A 23,218-nucleotide genomic window follows, 5' to 3' on the forward strand; every position below is an offset into this window, starting at 1 on the left:
GCCTCTGGGACGGTGCCTCTCATGGCCTTCAGCCGCCTGCCTCTGCCGTGAGCCCCTTCGGGGGGGTCCACTTCCTCTGGACCCCCGAGGCCTCCGCTCCCAGAAGGAATAGCGCCACCCTGTTCTCTAGACCAGAGCAACTATCAGCCAGCACCAAACAGGAGGGTTTATTGAGCTTTGAACAGAGCAACGGATCTCTCAGGCCAGTAGGCCTGGGCCCTCAGCCCACACGTCAGTCTCTCCTGCAGCCAGCTGAGTCCTGCCTGCTCTGCTCTGCCCCCCAAAACAGCCCCCAGTCTCCCAGCAGAGCCTCCAATATCCCCAGCTACAGCCCCTCCCCTGTGCATTGTCTCTCTCCAGGTAAGTGGGTCACCTGGCCCCTCTCTTCTCTGCCTCCTCTCCTCCGTCCAATGTTCTCCCCTCGCTGGGACCAGCTGGGCCAGTTGCCGGGGTCCCTCTCTGCAGCCCGTTGTCTGTCATCTGGCCAGAACCAGCTGTGTCCTCTGAGCAGGGCCAGGGTCACCAGGGTACCAGATGCTGCTGCTCCAATTCTGGGCTGTTCTCTGCAACAACAAACTCCCCACCTGTGTCACATTAAACCAGTAACTTCCGGGCACTGAGTGCCCCCCTGTATGCAACCCCCAAACGTCCCCCCTTCCTCTCACTATGCATACAACACCTGGGCCTCCCTGGATACATTTACGGAGCTGCTCCCCAGAGACTCCCGACCCGAGTTCAGAGTCCTCTCAGAGGAAGGCAGGGCAATATCTAGGGCTGCCCTCCAGGCCGTTTCCAATGAGGCCACGCGCGGGCCATGGCTACTGGACTGGTCATGCTCCGCAGCTCTTGGCTGCACGGTTCAGGTGTGCCCCCCGAGCTGCGAAATACCTTACAGGACCTCCCCTTTGAGGGTCCTTCCTTGTTTTCTGAGCAGACCGATCAGCGTCGGCACGATCTCAAGGACAACTGAGCCACTCTAAAGCCCCTAGACACCCCCAGCAGGGCGTGAGGCCTGACTTCCGACAGCAATGGGAGGAATGGCAGGCACCATCCCAGGCCGGACCAGGGTCAAGGGCCCCCTAGTAAACCCACAGGACCCCATCAAGGGTTTTGCAGGTACGCCCGAGGTCAGTGTACCAGCCTCATCCCTCCCCTTTCGGGACCGATTATTTCCTTTCCACTGGGCCTGGGAATCTTATCACCTCGGACCCCTGGGTCCTGGAAACGGTGGGAAGGGGATATTCTGTCCCCCTCTGCTCACCCCCTCCCTTTTCAGGGATCCCCCTCACAAGCTTCTCTTGCAGGAAGAGGTGCTCCCGCTCCTCTCCTTGGGGGGGCCGCAGAGCTGGTCTCCCTGGGGGTAGTGGGCAGGGGATTCTATTCCTGTTGTTTCCTGGATCCCAAGGCCAAGGGTGGGTTTTATCCCAATCTGGATTTGCGGGGTCTCAACGCCTTCATCGTCATGAAGAAATTCAAGATGGTGACTCTGGCATCCATAATCCCATCGCTAGCCCCCGAAGACTGGTATGCTGCCCTCGATTTGAAAGACGCATACTTTCACATCTCCATAGTGCTTCATCACCAACGAGTCCTCCGCTTCACGGTGGGCGGGGACCACTTTCCATTCATGGCCCTCCCCTTTGGGCTGTCTACGGCACCCAGGGTCTTCACAAAGTGCATGGTGGTCGTAGCCGCTGCACTCAGAAAATGGGGAGTCCAGGTGTTCCCATACTTAGACGACCGGCTCCTACAGAGGCGTTCTGCCAACCAGGTGCGGGCCCACATCACCCTGGCCCAAAAGCTCTTTCAGGAACTGGGCCTGCTACTGAACGTACCCAAGTGAACTCTGGTGCCTTCCACAGTCAGAGAGATTGTTAGTGCCAACCTGGACTCAACAACGGCCATGGCCTCCCTCCCCAGATCACGCTTCATGGTGATCAAGTCAGCGGTTCGGGACATGCAGAGGTTCCTGCTGACAAGAGTCAGAACTTGCATGCACCTCTTGGGCCTAATGGCTGCGTGCACTTACGTGGTACAGCACGCCAGGCTCCGCATGCGTCCACTGCAGATGTGGTCGTGGTACATGTCGGTACCAATGACATAGGGAAGGGTAGGAGAGATGTCCTGGAGGCCAAATTTAGGCTGCTAGGAAAGAGACTGAAATCCAGGACCTCCTATGGTGGCATTCTCGGAAATGCTTCCAGTTCCACGCGCAGGGCCAGATAGGCAGGCAGAGCTTCAGAGTCTCAATGCGTGGATGAGACGATGGTGTAGGGAAGAGGGGTTTGGATTTATTAGGAACTGGGGACACTTCTGGGAGAGGGGGAGCCTATACAGGAAGGATGGGCTCCACCTAAACCAGGGTGGAACCAGACTGCTGGCACTAAACATTAAAAAGGCCGTAGAGCAGTTTTTAAACTAGGAGATGGGGGAAAGCCGATTGGTGCGGAGATGCATGTAAATCAGAGGGAGACTTCTCTTAGAGGAGAATCCATTGATAGAGATTCTCTAAGCTGTAGTCAGAAAGAGAGGAGGGGAGAGGGCAAACCATGGGCCAGAGCAGACAAACAACCGCATACAAAGGAATCCAATGCATCAGGGAAGGGCAGACAAATAACCAGTGGCAAATTTCTAAAGTGCTTGTACACAAATGCTAGGAGTCTGACTAATAAGATGGGTGAACTAGAGTACCTCGTATTAAAGGAGGAGATTGACATAATAGGCATCACTGAAACCTGGTGGAATGAGGAAAATCTGTGGGACACAATCATACCGGGCTATAAAATATATCGAAAGGATAGAGCAGGCCGGGTGGGTGGCGGAGTGGCACTGTATGTGAAAGATAACATAGAATCAAATGAAATAAAAATATTAAGTGAATCAACATGTTCAATAGAATCGCTATGGATAGTAATTCCATGCTCCAATAATAAGAAATTAGCAGTAGGAATATATTACCGACCACCTGACCAGGACAGCGATACTGACATTGAAATGCTGAGGGAGAGTAGAGAGGCTACCAAAATAAAGAACGCTATAATAATGGGGGATTTTAATTACCCCCATATTGACTGGATACATGTCACCTCAGGAAGAGAAGCGGAGATAAAATTTCTCAATGGCTTAAATGACTGTTTCTTGGAGCAGCTGGTGCAGGAACCCACAAGGGGAGAGTCAATTCTCGATTTAGTCCTGAGTGGAGTGCAGGATCAGGTCCAGGATATAACCGTTACAGGACCACTTGGGGATAGTGACCGTAATATAATAACATTCAACATTCCTGTGGTGGGAAGAACACCTCAGCAGTCCAGCACCCTGGCATTTAATTTCAAAAAGGGGAATTACACAAAAATGAGGAGGTTAGTTAAACAGAAATTAAAAGGCACAGTGACTAGAGCCAAATCCCTGAAAGCTGCATGGAAACTTTTTAAAGACACCATAATAGAGGCCCAACTTAAATGTATACCCCAAATTAAAAAACATAGCAAGAGACCTAAAAAAGAGTCACCGTGGCTTAACCACCATGTGAAAGAAGCAGAGAGGGACAAAAAGGTATAGTTTAAGAAGTGGAAGTCCATCTGTGACGTAGTGGGGGTACATGGCTGGTTTCTATGCTGCTGGCTCTGGGGGAACCCCCACTGGCTGCCGTGGGTACCACGACCCAGCAAAACAGGATGAGTCACTATGCAAACCAGTGGCCAGACACCCCCCATGGAGAGGAACAAAGGAAGGTGGAATGCTGCCCTGGCTGGGGGGCAGGGCTGGAAGTTAGTTAGTTGGTTGCTGGCTGTCTGAGAGCATGGAGGAGAGCCATGGGGAAGGGGCTGGAGTTTAGGGGCCCAGTCTCCCCCATCTCAAGGGGGCCTGAGGCATCCTAGCCCAGCTCTGTGACCAGATTACATCTGTGCTGTGCTGTATCCTGGAGAGGCAATAAACTTCCTCTATTCCACCGGCTGGTGCAGTCTGTTTGTGCCATTTCGGGGTGCAGGAGACGGGGGACCCCCAACGCGCCATCACACCATCCTAGTGAGATGAATAGAAAGGAACATAAACACTGTCAAATCAAGTGTAAAAATGTAATAAGAAAAGCAAAAAAAGATTTTGAGGAACAGCTAGCCAAAAACTCAAAAAGAAATAACAAAATGTTTTTTTAAGTACATTAGAAGCAGGAAGCATGCTAAAAACCTGTGGGTCCCCTAGATCAAGCTATAAAAGGAGTAATCAAGGACGATAAAGCCATTGCAGAGAAACTAAATGATTTCTTTGCTTCAGTCTTCACGGCTGAGGACGTTGGGGAGATTCCTGAATCTGCACCGTCCTTTGTGGGTGGTGAATCTGAGGAACTGTCCCAGATTGAAGTGTCCATTAGAGGAGGTTTTGGAACAAATAGAAAAACTTAATGTTAACAAATCTCCGGGACCGGATGGCATTCATCCAAGGGTTCTAAAAGAACTCAAATGGGAAATTGCAGAACTATTATCTGTAGTTTGTAACCTATCCTTTAAATCGGCTTCCGTACCTAATGACTGGAAGATAGCCAACGTGACACCAATATTTAAAAAGGGCTCTAGAGGCGATCCTGGCAATTACAGACCGGTAAGTCTAACTTCAGTACCGGGCAAATTAGTCGAAACAATAGATTTGTTAGGCACGTAGAAGAACATAATTTGTTGGACAAAAGTCAACATGGTTTCTGTAAAGGGAAATCTTGTCTTACTAATCTATTAGAGTTCTTTGAAGGGGTTAACAAGCATGCGGATAAGGGGGATCCAGTAGATATAGTATACTTGGATTTTCAGAAAGTCTTTGACAAGGTCCCTCACCAAAGGCTCTTGTGTAAATTACACGGCCATGGGATAAGAGGGAAGGTCCTTTCTTGGATTGAGAACTGGTTAAAAGACAGGACACAAAGGGTAGGAATAAATGGTAAATTTTCAGATTGGAGAGGGGTAACTAGTGGTGTACCCCAAGGGTCAGTCCTGGGACCAATCCTATTCAACTTATTCATAAATGATCTGGAGAAAGGGGTAAGCAGTGAGGTGGTAAAGTTTGCAGATGATACCAAACTGTTTAGGATAGTCAAGACAGAAGCAGACTGTGAGGGACTCCAAGAAGATCTCACCAAACTCAGTAATTGGGCAGCAAAATGGCAAATGAAATTTAAAGTGGATAAGTGTAAAGTAATGCACATCGGGAAAAAATAACCCCAACTATACATACAGTATGATGGGGGCTAATTTGGCTACGACAAATCAGGAAAGAGATCTTGGAGTTATCGTGGACAGTTCTCTGAAAACTTCCACACAGTGTGCAGCGGCGGTCAAAAAGGCAAATAGGATGCTAGGGATTATTAGGAAAGGGTTAGAAAATAAGACCTAGAATATCTTACTGCCCCTGTATAAAACTATGGTACGCCCACATCTTGAATACTGTGTACAGATGTGGTCTCCTCACCTCAAAAAAGATATTTTGGCCTTGGAAAGGGTTCAGAAAAGGGCAACTAAAATGATTAGGGGTTTGGAACGGGTCCCATATGAGGAGAGGTCTATAAAATCATGAGTGGTGTGGAGGGGGCCGATAAAGAAAAGTTATTTATTAGTTCTCTAAATAGAAGAACTAGAGGACACCAAATGAAATGAATGGGTAGCAGGTTTAAAACTAATAAGCGAAAGTTCTTCTTCACACAGCGTGTAGTCAACCTGTGGAACTCCTTGCCAGAGGAGGCTGTGAAGGCTAGGACTATAATAGAGTTTAAAGAGAAGCTAGATAATTTCATGGAGGTTAGGTCCATTAAAGGCTATTAGCCAGGGGATAGAAATGGTGTCCTTGGCCTCTGTTTGTCAGAGGCTGGAGAGGGATGGCAGGAGACAAGTCGCTTGATCATTGTCTTCGGTCCCCCCTCTCTGGGGCACGTGGTGCTGGCCACTGTCGGTAGACAGGATACTGGGCTAGATGGACCTTTGGTCTGACCCAGTACGGCCGTTCTTATGTTCTTGGTTGGCTTGAGCCCACAACCCCTGCTTTCATGCATGGGACAGTGTCTCTTTCTCTTCTCCCCCCCCCCCCCCCCCCCAACATCCTTCATTCTCTGGACTGGTGGACCCAGGAGGAGAGGGTTTGTGCCAGAGTACTGTTCTCCAGGCCATTACCAACCCTGTGTCTCGTGACGGCCGCGTCGTACACCGGTTGGGGCGCCCACCTCGGGGACCTGCGGACACAAGGTATGTGGACTTGGGGTGATCTCTCCCTGCATGTTAATGTCAGGGAGCTGTGAGCGGTTCGCCTTGCGTGTCTGGCCTTCCTCCATCGGCTCAGAGGGAATTCAGTCCTCATCCTCTCCAACACGTCGGCAGTTGCCTACATCAACAGGCAGGGTGGGGCCTGTTCTCCTCACCTGTGTTGGGAAGCCCTTCACCTGTGGGATCTCTGCATTGGAGCAGATATTCACCCGGTTGCCTCCTATCTCCTGGGCTCCCAGAACATCTTGGCCGATCACCTGAGCAGGTCGTTCTCCACTCACGAGTGGGCCCCCGGGGGGGACGTGGCCCTAGATATCTTCCGCAGGTGGGGGTTTCCCCACCTGGACCTGTACGCGACACAGCCGAACAGGAAGTGCCCAGGGCTCTGCTCCTTCACGGGCCTGGGCAGGGGTTCCCGAGGGTATGCGCTGCTAACCCCCTGGCCTGGGGGTCTGTTGTATGCGTTTCCCCTGTTCCCGCTGATTCACTGAGTGCTCCTCCAGGTACGGGAGTTCAGAGCATCCCTGATCCTTATTGCACCGGCATGGCCCAGACAGCACTGGTTCTCCATGCTCCTGAGCCTATCGTGACAAGGTGGTAGCGCTCCCGTTAGTCCCCGACCTACTCACGCAGGACTTTGGCAGACTTCACCACCCCGACTTGCGGTACCTGCACCTGATGGCATGGAGTCTCCGTGGTTAACAGCGGGGGAGCTTCTGTGCTCAGCATGAGTGCAGGGAGTGTTATTGGGGAGTAGGAAGCCGTCCACTAGGGCAACTTATTTGGCCAAATGGAAGCGGTTCCACTGTTGGGCCACCCAAAGAGGGGTGTCCCCTATGCAAGTCCTGGTCCATCTAATCCTGGACTATCTTTTGGACCTTAGGCTTCAGGGTTTATCCTCCTCCTTGCTTAAGGTGCACCTGTCGGCTATTTCCGCCTTTCACCCAGGGGTTGGGGGAAAACGGTCTTTGATGACCCAATGGGGCGCAGGTTCCTGAAGGGCCTGGACGGGCTTTACCCACACGTTTGGCAGCCCGTCCCACAGTGGGATCTCAATCTGCTCCTGGCCAAACTCATGGGGCCCCTGTTTGAGCCATTGGCAACGTGTTTGTTGCTCCACCTGTCCTACAAGGTGTCCCTGTTGGTGGCCATCACGCCAGCTAGACGGGTGTCAGAACTAAGGGCTCTCACCATGGACCCGCCGTATACGGTTTTCTTTAAAGACAAGGTTAGGTTATGCCTCCCCCCCCCCCCCCCCCTTTCTGCCTAAGGTGGTGTCAAACTTCCACGTGTCTCAGGACATCTTCTTGCCTGTCTTCTACGCCAAGCCGCATGCCTCAAGTAAAGAACAGGCATTACACACTCTAGATGTTAGGAGGGCTTTAGCCTTTTATTTGGAAAGGACAAAGCCATTTCGCAAATCGCCCCAGCTCTTTGTCGCCATCACGGAGCGGCTGAAGGGTCAGCCAGTCTCCACACAGAGCATCTCCTCTTGGATCACAGCCTGTATCAAGGAGTGCTATGGGCTGGCCGGGATTTCAGCCCCCTCTCCTTACGGCCACTGTACTAGAGCCCAGTCCTCCTCGGCGGCTTTTGTGGCCCAGGTGCCCATCCTGGACATCTGCAGGGCCACCACGTGGTCTTCAGTCCACACCTTTGTCAACCATTATGCTCTGGTGTACCAGGCAAGGGAGGTCGCTGCCCTGGGTAGAGCTGTCCTCCATTCGGTGGAAGGTTAGAACTCCGATCCCTCCTTCTGGGGGTTCTGCTTTGGAGTCACCTACGTGGAATGGACATGAGCAAGCACTCGAAGAAGAAGAAGAAAGAACGGTTACTTACCTTGTAACTGTTGTTCGAGACGTGTTGCTCATGTCCAGTCCAAATCCCACCTGCCTCCCCTTCCTTGGAGTAGTCCGGTAAGAAGGAACCGAGGGGGTGGAGGGCCAGCAGGGGTATATATTGGCCAGTATACCGGCGCCACTCCCGGGGGCTCCCCTACTGGCCCAACAGGTACTGCTAAGGGAAAAATTTCCAAGGATGCGTGCATGCTGTGCGCACACACCTACATGGAATGGACATGAGCAACACATCTCAAAGAACAACAGTTACAAGGTAAGTAACCATTCTTTTTAATGCTGATTCTCCTAGCAGTATGCTCTTGAGGGTTTAACATCTGGTGCCTTGACTTCTCAGTGCTAACCCCCAATGAAGAATGTCAGTGCATTAGTACCCGAACATCTGAATTTGTTTAGAGCGCTTATCCTCTTGCTCTTTCTAACAGGCGTTATTGGTTGGTGTAAGTTTAGTGTAGCTCTATTGTCTTTAATGCAGCTATGTCAGTTGACACCTGCTGAGTATCTAGCCTTAGATGTACTAATAGTCTTTTAAGACTTCAAAAGTTATTTTGTGGAGTAGCTTTATCTATGTCCCCATCTCACTGTCCAGCTTGACCATCTTAACTTTCTTTTTCATCCTGGGGGCTATGTCTACGCTGCCCCCTCTTGCACAAAAAAATGCAAATGAGGCGAAGCGTGGGATATCGCTTTGCCTCATTTGCATAATTAATGAGGCTCTGTTTTTTGCGCAAAAACGACCTCTTTGCGCAAGAGCCGTTCTTCCTCCTTTTTTTCAGGAAGAACTGCTTTTGCGCAAAAGCCTCTTGTGCAAAAACGGAGCCTCATTAATTATGCAAATGAGGCGTGGTGATATTCCACGCTTTGCCTCACTTGCATATTTGTTTGCGCAAGAGGGGGCAGTGTAGACATAGTCTTAGTGTTTACTACTTTAATTAAAACCTTTATTTGTGTAAAAAGAGGGAATATTTTAAAATAAATTTTTTTGTGTGAAACTCTCTCCCTCTTCCAGGAGAGGCAATTGTAAGAAAGCAAGCCTTGGATTAGTTTGTGAAGTGGGCCTCCGCTGTCGAACTTACTTTGTCTTGTGTGGTTCAGTTCTAAGTGTCTGGACAAAAGTAGAAGGAGTTTTAGCCTCTGTGAGTGGTACAAATGTGAAAATGCAAATAGTTCGGCTAAGAGCAGAGGACGGACAGAGGATTGTAGGTAAGTTTGTCCATTATTTCAACTTGTCCCTGCTGGACCACTTAGCAGACTCTGGGTGTCTCAGGCCTGGGAGTTATCTTCTGAGTTTTTGTGTAGGAGTTCCACATAGAGACTAGGCCTTTGTGACTTAATACAGAAGTTAAAATACTTTATAGTATGAGTTGTTGGCATGAGATTAATGGCGGGGGCGGGGTAGCTATTCCAAACCAGCTTTCTGCTGAAAATTTCCCATCAGCCAGAGCGGGGGTGGGGGGAATAGGTGAGTCACTTCGGGTCATTGGTCCTGTAGTGGAGGGGTCCAAAGTGTTGTGCTGTCCCCCTACTATTTAGCACTTGATGCATATTTCCCAACAAAGGCAAGAGCCATCTGTGCCCACGTGCACTTGCTGTTCTTTGCCACCCAGGAGGATTGGACTCCACATCTTTTCCACCCAGCTATCTTTTAAAACCAGTGTGTGTCAACTTTTCAGCCTTATAGAGGGGTGGCAACCCCCTAATTCAACCACTAAAACACTCATTCTGCAGTGCTTGTGCGCTATTGAAGTCACAAGTTGCCTTTGCTGAACAATGACTGGAGTATGTAAGCCTAAACATCTTAGAATCATAGAATACTAGACCTGGAAGGGACCTCGAGAGGTCATCGAGTCCAGTCCCCTGCCCTCCCGGCAGGACCCAGCACAGTCTAGACCATCCCTGACAGGTGTCTGTCCAACCTGCTCTTAAATATCTCCAGAGATGGAGATTCCACAACCTCCCTGGGCAATTTATTCCAGTGTTTCACCACCCTGACAGGAACTTTTTCCTAATGTCCAACCTAAACCTCCCTTGCTGCAGTTTAAGCCCATTGCTTCTTGTCCTATCCTCAGAGGCCAAGGAGAACCATTTTTCTCCCTCCTCCTTGTGACACTCTATCATGTCCCCTCTGTCTTCTCTTTTCCAAACTAAAGAAGTCCAATTCTTTCAGCCTTCCTTCATAGGTCATGTTCTCTAGACCTTTCATCATTCTTGTTGCTCTTCTCCGGACTTTCTCCACCTCTTTCTTGAAATGCGGTGCCCAGAACCGGACACCATGCTCCAATTGAGGCCTGATCAGCGCAGAGTAGAGCGGAAGAATGATTTCTCGTGTCTTGCTCACAACACTCCTAGAATCATGTTTGCTTTTTTTGCAACAGCATCACATTGTTGACTCATATTTAGTTTGTGGTTCACTATGACCCCTAGATCCCTTTCTGCTGCACTCCTTCCTAGACAGTCGCTTCCCATTCTGTATGTGTGAAACTGATTGTTCCTTCCTAAGTTACTCCACTGCATTTGTCCTTATTAAACTTCATCCTATTTACCTCAGACCATTTCTCCAATTTGTCCAGGTCATTTTGAATTATGACCCTATCCTCCAGAGCAGTCGCAACCCCTCCCAGCTTGGTATCATCTGCAAACTTAATAAGTGTACTCTCTATGCCAATATCTAAATTGTTGATGAAGATATTGAACAGAGCCGGTCCCAAAACAGACCCCTGCGGAGCCCCACTTGTTATGCCTTTCTAGCAGGATTGTGAACCATTAATAACTACTCTCTGAGAATGGCTATCCAGCTAGTTATGCACCCACCTTATAGTAGCCCCATCTAAGTTGTATTTGTCTAATTTATTGATAAGAAGATCATGCAAGACCATATCAAACGCCTTACTAAAGTCTAGGTATACCACGTCCACCGTTTCTCCCTTATCCACGAGGCTTGTTATCCTATCAAAGAAAGCTATCAGATTGGCGTGTCATGATTTGTTCTTTACCAATCCATGCTGGCTGTTACCTATCACCCTATTATCTTCCAGGTGTTTGCAAATGAATTCCTTAATTACTTGCTCCATTATCTTTCCTGGCACAGAAGTTAAACTGACTGGTCTGTAGTTTCCTGGGTTGTTCTTATTTCCCTTTTTATAGATGGGCACTAGATTTGCCCTTTTCCAGTCTTCTGGAATCTCTCCTGTCTCCCATGATTTTTCAAAGATGATAGTTAAAGGCTCAGATACCTCCTCTATCAGTATCTACTCATAGAATACTCTGAGTATTCTAGGATGCATTTAATCAGGCCCTGGTGACTTGCAGGCATCAAACTTTTCTAAGTGATTTTTAACTTGTTCTGTTTTTTATTTTATCTTCTAAACCTCCCCCCTTCCCACTAGCATTCACTATGTTACACATTCCTTCATCATCAGACTTCTTGGTGAAGACCGAAACAAAGAAGTCATTGAGCATCTCTGCCATTTCCAAGTTTCCTGTTACTGTTTCTCCCTCCTCACTGAGCAATGGGCCTACCCTGTCCTTGGTCTTCCTCTTGCTTTTAATATATTTATAGAAAGTCGTCTTGTTTCCCTTTGTCTGTAGCTAGTTTGCGCTTGTTTTGTGCCTTTGCCTTTCTAATCTTGCCCCTGCATATCTGTATTGTTTACTTATATTCATCCTTTGTCATTTGTCCTAGTTTCCACTTTATATAGGACTCCTTTTTTATTTTTAGCTCATGCAAGATCTCCTGGTTAAGCCAAGGCGGTCTTTTGCCATATTTTCTATCTTTGCTACGCGGGGGAATAGCTTGCTTTTGGGCCCTTAACAATGTCCCCTTGAAAAACTGCCAACTCTCTTCAGTTGTTTTTCCCCTTCTTCAGTTGTTTTTCCCCTTAGTCTTGCTTCCCATGGGACCTTCCCTACCAGCTCTCTGAGCTTACCAAAATCTGCCTTCCTGAAATCCATTGTCTCTATTTTGCTGTTCTTCCTTCTACCATTCCTTAGAATTGCAAACTCTGATTTCATGATCACTTTCACCCAAGCTACCTTCCACTTTCAAATTCTCAACCAGTTCCTCCCTATTTTCTAGATTTGATTTTAACACAGCTTCTCCTCCCTCCCCCCCCCCCACCCCCCCCCCGGTAGCTTTTTCAACCTTCTGAAATAAAAAGTTGTCTCCAATGCAGTCCAAGAATGATTGGACAGTCTGTGCCCCGCTGTGTTATTTTCCCAACAGTTGTCTGGACAGTTGAAGTCCCCCATCACCACCAAATCCTGCTCTTTGGATGATTTTTAGTTGTTTAAAAAAAGCCTCATCCACCTCTTCTACCTGGGTAGGTGGCCTTTAGTAGACCCCTAGCATGACATCACTCTTGTGGGGTTTTTTTTTTAAACCCCTTTTAACCTAACCCAGAGACTCTCAACACATCTGTTTCCTACGTCCATCTCCACCTCACCCCAAGTGTGTACATTTTTAATATAAGGCAACACCTCCTCCCTTTTTTCCCCCCGCCTATCCTTCCTGAGTAAGCTGTGTAGTTAGGTGGATTTACTGCCGTGGTGTCCTCACAGGTCTCTGGCTCTGTCGATGAAGGTAACCAGAAGGCTGCTTGCGTGTGCTCAATGATGTGGGCCCAATGACCACAGCAGACCCCAAGAGGGCCCTCAAAGACCACAAACCAGATAAGGCTCTAAGGTTCCAGGCCAGGTTTATTGTTAAGCGAAGTACAGTAACAGTTGTCAGTAGACTCTACTGAACCACTACACACGTGTACTTGTCACAATGGAATGACTCAGTGGGAAATTTCCATTGCCCCCGCCCCCGGTCATACAAAGGCTGTTCCCCCCCCCCCCCCCCCCCCCAAAAAAAAAAGACACCACCTTATAGGTACAAACAAATCACACCTCACTACTGACGTTGCCAGGTTACCACCCTCTGACGCGACTTAGATACCACCCATCACCCTGTACCTCGTGGTTTGATTTAGATCATCATTCTGTCATTTTAGACCTTTTCCTAAACGTGATTTCAACTTATGCCCAGTACCAATTACTGGTGTACACCTGGGCCTATTACCAATTAGTGTTTTGCACTCTCAGCCCTGATTGTGCCAAGTTCTGTGAGCTGGGGACTGCCTCTTGCTCACAGTTTAGCTTTGCTTTGTTAGCCATGTTTTGTCCATTGTTAGCTAGGCCTCAGGCCAGGCCTGTGCTGCATCGGCTTATGTTTTAGGCCTTCATCTTACTACAAGCTGTACTCTTCTATACCAATATTCCAGTCGTGTGTATTAGCCCACCAAGTCTCTGTGATACCAAGGATGTCGTAGTTGTGTTTGTTTATTAGCACTTCAAGTTCTTCCTGCTCATTCCTCATGCTTCTTACATTTGTATACAGGCATCTAAGATACTGATTTGATCTTGCCTCCCAGTTCTGCCTTGTCCCTCCATTTTCTCTGCTATTATAGCCCATGTTCCCTCCCAGGTTTCCATGTTCTTCGCTTACCTCCATCTTAAGGCCACTGAGTGTAGTGACACTTAAAACTGGTTTCAACTGGATTTTTTTCTCTTCGTCCCTGAACTTCTGTGCTTTTGTGACTTCTTCTATCAAACCAGGAGAGGATAAACATCCAGGTGTTGCCTTGTGCATCATTTAGCTCTAGGTACAGCAAGAGTAGTTCAAGCTGTACTTCCCTAAAGGCAACTTGCATTTTTATCTGCTAGTCTGTGACTGAAGGATCAGATTACTTTTAGTTGGAAACAGAACCTGTTGCAGTGCTTATAAGTTCTTAAGGCTTTGACGTTGAAAGTAAAATCTATGCAAAAGCTCTTGCTGACATACAAGGAACCTAGAAGTTTTTAAACATACAAATGTTTTATGCATTTTAGTAAGTACAACTGACTTATTGCTAATTACAGGTTTGCTCATTCCTGCAAATTGTGTATCGCCCCTTGTAAACCTTTTGTCAACATCAGACCAATCTCAACAACTTGCAGTACAGCAGCAGCAGATATGGCAACAGCATCACCCACAGAGCATCACCAACTTCAACAATGCATAAGAGGACAGACTACGGTATTGACTTTACTATTCAAGAAAAGGCTGTAAAAGCATATCACTTCCATAAAAATCAGGGGCAGATTCCAAAGATATATAACTTTTTTTTTTCCAGTACAGTTGTATGTTCTCAAAAGTACTCTGGGAATAAAAAGGTACACAAAGGATGGTAGAACTGAAAGCCAGCAGTTGCTTATGGTGGTGCATCTGTCTGCTCTCTGTGGAGCTTCCTGTTTGCTTTTACTTCTGGCCTTTTAAGCCACAAACCACAATTAGTTTGCTTGAAAATTCCCAAACAGGCTTTATTTTTATTTATCTTGTCATACAGTGCTCAGGGTTTAACACAGTATACATTGATGCCATTACTGTGGAAGATAACATTGAGTGCATATATATATATAGAAAATATATATTGGGTTTTTCTCTTCAACTTATAAGTTTATATAAGCATGAAAACTAGAGATTGCGCATCATGCGTTCATTCAGGTTCCTTCCCAGTTTGTTTGACAGTGCATGTCATTGGAAACTGGCATGAACAGGGTAAATACCCCAGGCAAGAATTTGGAAAGAAACAATTGTACAGCATTGGTTATTGCATTTTTATAGTTCTCTCATGGAGATTATATATTTGAGTCTGCAACATGTTTTTTTGTTATAAGCATCTTAAATTAAAAAGTTACTTGATTTTAATAATGGTGTTCCTAATGTGTAAGGCAAAGGTGGCTAAAAGCCTTTCCTTTAAAATTAAAATATTTCTTTAATGTGAGCTGACCATGGAAACTAAGTGCAAATTCACTTGCATCTCATACAATCTTATATTTTTAATTCATTAATGTAATTTAATTTGTCATTTGTAAAATGAAACCTTAGGTGAGCTGTAAATCAGACAATGAGAAACTCTCGAGGGTTCCGCTATATGTGCTGTTTCTGTTACCCAGTAACTTGAATACTGTTAAACTCTACAGTGTCTTGCAACATATATTTATCTGGAGCTGTTTAAAAGAAAGAAATTAATGTATAAATGTGAATAGTCACTTATCTATAATATGGGTAAGGTTTTTGTTTTGCATATAATAGTAGATGTTTATAAGAAAGTGAAGGACAATGTTCGTCATTTCTTGCTTGCACAGGTTGCACTATTGAAAAATTGAGATTGTATAAACCTGCCCAAAAAACTACAAGATTTTGGTATCTTGCTGATGTCAAATAAAATGTTATAGTACTGGAGTGTTTAGGCAATCACTGTATTCCAAAAAACTAACAAGTCTAGTCCGGATTTCTGCAAGACTTTAATAGTCAAACCTGCTTAAGCTAGTCTTCTGTCTTGTGGTCCATGCCAATCTGCAAGTTTAAACTAGTAGCTGAGACAAGGGATAAACTCTATACTATTGAACTTCAGTGTGTATTTTACAAGTGGATGGTGCTGTAAATAAAGATAAGGGTAAATGGTTGACCTGATGGAGACTTAGTGCTGTGGTCCATGGTAGTGCCTGCCTCACTTTGTTAAACACTGACTCAGTGCACTGGACTCTAATTTCTGATCTCAGTTTCATAGTCACCCCAGATTTACATCAATCTAATAACCTTAGGTTGAACTCCGTTACATTAAATGACCAGGGTGAAGTCCTGTTCTTGCACTAGCATTAGCACATGCAGCACTAACATAGGAAGAACTCATGAATTTGGGGGGAAACATATATGCAGGCAGTTGCGTGTTTTACACAGCCGGCAATCTAGGAATCTACACAAACTGAAATATGTTTTGATATAGATGTTAGTACAGTTGACATGTCTGAGGCTAATGTGGACAGCAGCTATACTTAGGGTGACATCTGTCTCCTTTTTAACAGGACAGTCCCTTATTTAAGCCCCCCTGCATGTGTCTTGACTTTAGGGGGGAAAAAGTGGGCAAATTGCCCTGTATTTTCCACTCCAGTGTTCCCCCTGCTGGCCACTTGGCATCAGCGCAGCTGCAGCAGTATGGTGTTTGTGGCTGGCAGGTGAATGGGGCAAGTGGTGCTGTCAGACAGGAAGCCAGTAGGAAGAGAGGCGGGGGGGGGGGGGGGAGGGGAGGTGAAGGGGGGGTGTCACTTCTCCCTGTGTGCACCATAAAGCATGGGCGGAGGAGAAGTGGGTCAGACCTTTCCGACAGTGGGGCTGAAAACTTGATTGCCAGTGACTCCCCTGAATTCCCAACCCCCCCCCCCCCAGGCTGAAGCCCTGATCTGGGGTACCCCCTGAGTCCCCAACACCCACACTCACCAAGCCCTGCCCCTCCCATCCTCCAAGCCATGGGTGCTGGGGCTCAGGCTGGGAGGGGCAGGGCTGAGTCCTGCATGCCCAGTGCTCCCTGTGGGGGAGAAGCCTCCAGAGCCCATGGGCAGATATATGGGGCTCTCTAGCAAGGCCCATGCAGTCTCCGGGAGAGCTCCACAGCCCTTCCTCTCCCTGCCCCCTAGCCAGGTCAGAGGCAGGAGCCCTGGCTGGTGCCCCCTCCTCTCCTGCTGGTGCAGGGGGTTGAAGTGGCCCCTCTGCTCCTGGCCCCCTTTGCTCACACAGCCAGTAAAAACTGCAGGGGTGGGGGGGACTGTCACGTTATTGGGGGCGGGCAGGGGTCACGGGGCAAAAGGGTGTTGGAATGGGCTGTAGGGGTCAGAGGGCATGGGGCATAGGGGTGGGGGTCAAAGGGTGTTAGGCACTGGGGAAGAAGGGGCTGGGTTGGAGCTAGGTGGACAGGTAACATTTTAGTTATATATTTGTGACTTGCATCATGAATATGCAAATATGATGATACCGGTCTGCCAAAAGTTTGTGAATGGGTTTGCTGGTCTGTGGGATAAAAAAAGATCAGGAACCACTGTATTAGGGAACTTAACATCTGATTCGATGTGGAAGCAGAAATTAGTGATGGATGGATAAGAGATCTGCGAGTCTAGCTAGCATGCCAGTGAAAATGGATGGTATGTCTTTAAGACACAAACCAACCTTAGAATTAGAGGCATTTGAGAGTCTGAGAACTGGTGATCAGATTAGGGTCTGTGTTGCTTGTTACCTGACTGACTGGGGGGAGGAAAACCTATGGCCATTGTGAGCAGAGAGGCCACTCCCAGCCAGCCATCTGAAGAAGTGGGTTGTGCCCACAAAAGCTCATGACGCCATCTACATGTTTTGTTAGTCTCTACAGTGCTGCTAGACTATTCGTTGTTTAAGTTTTTGCCAGTTCCAGACTAACTCAGCTACCCCTCTGAAACTTGAGAAAGGGGAAGTCAGGGTTTGAGCCCACAGGGCAGGGAGGAAGGAGCAAACTTGCTCTTGCGAAGGAAAGCTGCAAACTTACCTTGGCATGCCAGAACTCCACAGGTGTTGAGCCAAAGTTGTGGCATGACAAAAAACTAGAAATGCACAATTGTAATGAGTTTGTTCTTATTGCTGATAACTTTTGTAACCGATGCGCTGCTGCTACCAAGAATTGTAAAAATGTCCAATGTGCATGCTCTTTTGGAAAAACCCTGGAACATGTGTAACCCCCTTTTCCTTCCCCGGGTTACTCGGGAAGCAGGTCACACTCACAGGTGTGCCTGGGCAACTGCTGGCTTTAACGTAAAAGGAGATCCTGAGTGCCTCTATGTTGGGTGGTTAGAGAAGGTGCACGATGCCTGCATGTTCTGCAATTCCAGCGTATTCCACAAGATGGAGGCCAGCACTGTCTTTCCCAACCACACCATCAGGTTCAGGGATGTGGACATGCCACTGTGTATCATGATGCAGCCTACCCTCTCCTGCCGTGGCTTATGAAGCCCAACACCGGCCACCTTGACTCCAGCAAGGACCACTTTGATGCCAGGCTGTGCAGGGCCCGCATGCAAGTGGCATGTGCTTTTGGGCGTCTCAAGGGCCATTTCTGATGCCTCCTGACCCGCCTGGATGTAGGGGAGCAGATCGTGCCCCAGGTGGTGTCCATGTGTTGCATGCTTCACAATCTGAGAGAGAGGAAGGGGAAGGCATTCCTCCCTGGGTGGGGGGGCAGAGGGCAGCCGGGTGGGCAGGGTCTTTGACCATGCACAGAGCTGCCAGCTGGCAGGCCCATTAGGCAGGGGTGCACAGCTGGGAGGCCCTGAGGGAGAGTTTTGCACAAGGACCCCAGTAACACACTCTCCAAGGCCTCCCCACTAGGGGCCTGTGCCTTGCCCCTCTGTGCCTTGACCCCTGCAGAGACAATAAAACAACTTTTTTGTTTTTGAAAAAAAAATGAACTCCTTTGGTTATTTATTTGGGTAAAAGTAACTGGGGAAAGAACCTGGGAGAGTGGAGGGGCTGGGAGTGGCACCTGGCTCAGATGGTTCCACTGCCTCCTGTGTGGGAACCTTGGCTACCACAGGGCGGGGCGGGGCGGGGGGGGGCGCTAGGGCTTGATGCAGGAGACAGGGCTGGAGCAGGCACGGGCAGAGGGGCAGGGACTGGCATGGGAGGTGGGGCAGCACCAGGCGCTGGGGCAGGAGGAGCAGGGGCTGGCGGGTGAGGAGAGACTGGACAGTCACACACATGGTGCAGCCCTGCTGCAGCAACTCCCTCCAGGTTTCTCTCCGCAATTGCATGTCCTCCCGGGGCCTCTGGTCCAGCGTCTCATGCAGGGCCCGGAGCACGCAAATGTGTTCCCACAGCAGTTCCTCCTGTGTTCTCCTGCGCCTGCGGCTCTGGCGCTGTCAGGCGGCTGCCCTGGGTGGTGTTGCCCTCTCCCCTCACAGCTGGTTCAGCTGGGGAGAATAAAGAGAGAGGGTCAGTCATCCCTGGAGACACTGTCCCTGCAGCCATGCCCTCATCTGAGACTGACAGTTCCCTGGTCAGAGGAAGGTGATGTCCTGGGAGCAAGGCCACGTGTAGCCTTGACAGCGGGCCCTTTCTTAGAGGCCAGACATCCCTAGAGGAGCATGCTTCCCACCCCCCACCCGCATCCTGGAGACGAGCAGCCATGGGAAGTTGCCGGCCACACTAGGATCCAGTGGGTGGGAGGGACTGTTAGCAGATGAGCACAAAGAATTGTACTTCTGCCCACCTCCTCCACAGCAGCACTCTCCTTCCTTGCACCTTGAAAGTAAGCTGCTGCTGGGCTTGTGGGGGGAGGGGGGAGAAACCAGGACTGCATGGTGGGTAGCTTCCCTGTTTTCTAGAGAGCTGCTCCTGCTCAGGGTGATGGGGGGGGGGGGGGGGGTGAGGGCAGCACCCTCGATGGTGGGCTGGGGCAAACAGCTGCCATGTGGAGGAGAGTTTGGTGTAGAACCGGGCTCTGGGAACTCTGCCCCCTTTTCTTTCTCCTTTCGATGTGGTCTCCATGAGCTAGTGCTCAGGACAGTGCTGAGAGTCAGGTCTGAGGGGGGTGGTGCGGCGGGGCAGGACCCACACAGGAGATAAACAGGCACCTGGGAACTGCTGGCTGCAGGAAAACAGGACAGAGAGCCATGCGCTACCCCACTTGTCCCCATAACATAAGAACTAGGGGTCAGCAAATGAAATTAATAGGTAGCAGATTTAAAACAAACAAAAAAGTATTTTTTCACACAGTGCACAGTCAACCTGTGGAACTCCTTGCCAGAGGATGTTGTGAAGACCAGGATTTTAACGGGTTCATAAAAGAACAAGATAGTTTCATGGAAGATGGGTCCATCAATACTTATTAGCCAGGATGGGTAGGAATGGTGTCCCTGGCCTCTGTTTGTCAGAGGCTGGAAATGGATGACAGGAGAGGGATCACTTGGGCTACGTCTAGACTGGCCCCTTCTTCGGAAGAGGCATGCTAATTTCGAACTTTGGAATAGGGAAATCCGTGGGGGATTTAAATATCCCCCGCGGGATTTAAATAAACATGGCCGCCGCTTTTTTCCCGGCTTGGGGAAAAGCCGGAAAAGAGCGTCCAGACTGGCGCGATCCTCCGGAATAAAGCCCTATTCTGGAGGATCTCTTATTCATACTTTGAAGTAGGAATAAGAGATCCTCCGGAATAGGGCTTTATTCCGGAGGATCGTGCCAGTCTGGACGCTCTTTTCCGGCTTTTCCCGAAGCCGGAAAAAAAGCGGCGGACATGTTTATTTAAATCCGCGGGGGATATTTAAATCTCCCGTGGATTTCCCTATTCCAAAGTTCAAAATTAGCATGCCTCTTCCGAAGAAGGGGCCAGTCTAGACGTAGCCTTGATGATTACCTTTTCTGTTCACTTCCTCTGGTGCATCTGGTATTGGCCACTGTTGGCAGATGGGACACTGGGCTAGATGGACCTTTGGTCTGACCCAATGTGGCAATTCTTATGTTCTAATTAATTAGTGTACAGCATTGTATTTCATCTCTGTTTTTGTCCTCTTACATAATGTCTTCCACTGACAGCCTAGAAAGCACTTTGCAAATGCTGGCTCTGTGCCCTCCTGAAAATTCTACCTTAGGCCTTCAAAAATAAATTGAGGGGCACAGGGCTTTTGCTGGATTTTTTTCCAGTAGTGAGTTTCTCCCATTACTTAGTTAAGCCTCATTGCAGCCCTTTGAGAAACACTGATCTAAATTTATAAAATAAGCCTAGCAAATAAGAATACTTACCTATCTCAAAGTGGTCCGCGAAACCACTCTGAGAAACTTGCTAACTGGTTGCTCCGGTGTGTTTATTTACCAGCTCTGCAGCCACGGAGCCTCATGGTTCCCATTGACTCTGTTTCAACATTTGCAGCCTAGGGGAGCTGTCTCTAGATAGTGCTGCAGTGCCCAGGGAAACTGAGGCACACACACAGTTACCACAGAATGTCACAGGACAGTAGGAATCACATACAACACAACAAAGCTAACCAATACCCACTTGGTCACATCTCCCCCTGCTTCGAGACCGAACAGAGCAGGGTCACTTAGCCCGATGCTTTATCCCAGAGGGGGGGGGGTCTGAGCTTCCCCTTCACATGGACCACCTCCATGTCATAATCCTGCAGGAGCAGGCTCCATCTCAGTAGCTCGGCGTTGGCCCCCTTCATCTGGTGCAGCCAGGTCAGAGGGGAGTGGTCGGTGTACACCATGAAATGCCGCCCGAACAGATATGGCTGCAGCTTTCGAAGGGGCCCACACCATCGTCAGGCATTCCTTCTTTATGGCCGCATAGCTCTGTTCCCAGGGCAGCAGCTTCTTGTTCAGGTACACGATGGGGTGTCGTTCCCCCTTCTCATCCACCTGCTTCAGCACTGCCCCCAGCCTGGTGGCTGAGGCGTCAGTGAACACCATGAAGGGCTTGTCAAAATCTGGGTTTTTCAGCACTGGGGCTCTGACCAGGGCCTCCTTCAGCACACAGAGAGCCCCCTGGCCCTGCTCGGGCCAGACCACCTTACTTGGCTTCCCCTTCTTACACAGCTCCGTGATAGGGGTGGCGATGGAGCTGAAGTTGAGCACAAACCTCTGGTAGTACCCCGCCATCCCAATGAAAGCCTGGACCTGCTTCTTGATCTGGGGAACTGGCCAGTCTCTGATGGCCTCCACCGTGGCCGGCTCAGGCTTTAAGCAGCTGTTCCCCATCTTATGGCCCAGGTAAGACACCTCTGCCATCCCCACCTTGCACTTCCCAGCCTTCAGTCAGCCCAACCCCTTGCAGCCGGTCCAGCTTGGGCTGCCAGCTGCCTGGGTTCTCTGCAAGGAGGGGAGTTAAGGCTTTAAACCAGGGAGGGACACCTGGGTTCTACCCCAGTCTGGCTGGACCCCTGCCAGCCCTCAGCGTGTAGGGTGCCCTGGGAAGGCAGAGTGTGTGTCGGGGGGCTGAGATCACACTGGCCTGCAGAGAGAGAGCGAGCTAGCTAGATATCACTCTGGCCTGCAGTGTGAGAGAGAATAACGAAATCATTTTATCAATCACTGTTTCCACTCAAATGTTTCATTGATCTCTCAAGCACACTCATTGCATAACTATTTTGAACTCCTTTATTTAAAAAAAGCACCCCCACACAGAAATTCCTGCATATGGACCTGTCTTGAGTAAAAATGTCTTGCAAGTCAATTATGAGTCCACTGTTAAGTACATAATCAGAAAATAACTTTCACACCTAACAGCTATTTATGCTATTATGTCAATTATCAATAATATTACATTGTATATTTTCAGTCATGCAAATGGACATTCTTATACGGCTCTTTGTTGACCACTTGTTCTGAATGTTGATGTAATTTGGCTCTTTAGTTTGAAAAGATTGCCAACCCCGGTGTTAATGTGGCAGGATAAAGGGGTAAGTAAGTGTGTGTCAGAGAAGGGGGTGTCTATGTGGGTATGTCTACACTACAAAGTTAGTTCGAACTAACTTTGATAGGCGCTACACTAGCGCTCCGCTAGTTCGAATTTAATTGGAACTAACAGAGCGCTTAGTTCGAACTAGGTAAACCTCATTTTACGAGGATTAAGCCTAGTTCGAACTTACTAGTTCGAATTAAGGGGTGTGTAGCCCCTTAATTCGAACTAGTGGGAGGCTAGCCCTCCCCAGCTTTCCCTGGTGGCCACTCTGGCCAAAACCAGGGAAACTCGTCTGCCCCCCTCCCGGCCCCGGAGCCCTTAAAGGGCCACGGGCTGGCTACAGGGTTTGTGCCAGTTGCAAGGCTGCCAGCACCCGTGCCAGCACACCCAGCAGCTGACACCCCATGAGCCAGCCACCCGAGGACACCCAGCCCTCCCCCTCTTCCCGGGACCAGCCTGGCGTCTCCCAGGACCCTGCCCAGGGCCACAAGAGGCGGGCGCCCACGTGGTCTAGTGCGGAGATCGTGGACCTCATCCAGATTTGGGGGGAAGCCTCCAATGTCCACGATCTCCGCACTAGCCACAGGAACGCGGCCGTCTACGGCAGCATGGCTGCCAGCCTGGCCGCCAGGGGCCACCAGCGCAGCCGGGAGCAGGTGCGCTGTAAGATCAAGGACCTGCAGCAGTCCTACTCCCGGGCCTGCCTGCCAGGGGCCGACCCGGAGGCCTGCCCCCACTTCCAGGCTCTGGACCGCATCCTGGGGGCTCATGCCGTCCCTGCCCCCCGAGACGTGATAGACCCCGGGGCAGAGGGACCGCTCCCAGATACCGAGGAGGAGGGCTC

The 23,218-nt window shown here is 49.2% G+C and overlaps 1 protein-coding gene and 1 long non-coding RNA gene across 6 annotated transcripts in view; both read left to right on the forward strand.

The window, feature by feature from the left end:
- Positions 1-16,715, forward strand: part of LOC102449197 (protein strawberry notch homolog 1-like) — a 95,746-nt gene extending 79,031 nt beyond the window's left edge. For 2 of the 5 annotated variants that reach the window (XM_075914758.1, XM_075914760.1), the window contains 2 exons: positions 9,105-9,298; positions 13,997-16,713. In XM_075914758.1, the coding sequence (XP_075770873.1) occupies positions 9,105-9,298; positions 13,997-14,139 (337 nt within the window). In that variant the 3' untranslated portion in view covers positions 14,140-16,713. Of the gene's footprint in view, positions 1-6,106; positions 8,757-9,104; positions 9,299-13,996 lie in introns of those variants that run through there. The other 3 variants (XR_012898734.1, XM_075914759.1, XM_075914761.1) reach the window with 3 other exon arrangements.
- Positions 1-23,218, forward strand: part of LOC142823550 (uncharacterized) — a 227,144-nt gene that overhangs the window by 102,426 nt on the left and 101,500 nt on the right. The gene's annotated exons all lie outside the window — the stretch shown is intronic.

The sequence above is a fragment of the Pelodiscus sinensis genome, unplaced genomic scaffold (genome assembly GCF_049634645.1).
Source record: "Pelodiscus sinensis isolate JC-2024 unplaced genomic scaffold, ASM4963464v1 ctg43, whole genome shotgun sequence".
Taxonomy (NCBI): domain Eukaryota; kingdom Metazoa; phylum Chordata; order Testudines; family Trionychidae; genus Pelodiscus; species Pelodiscus sinensis.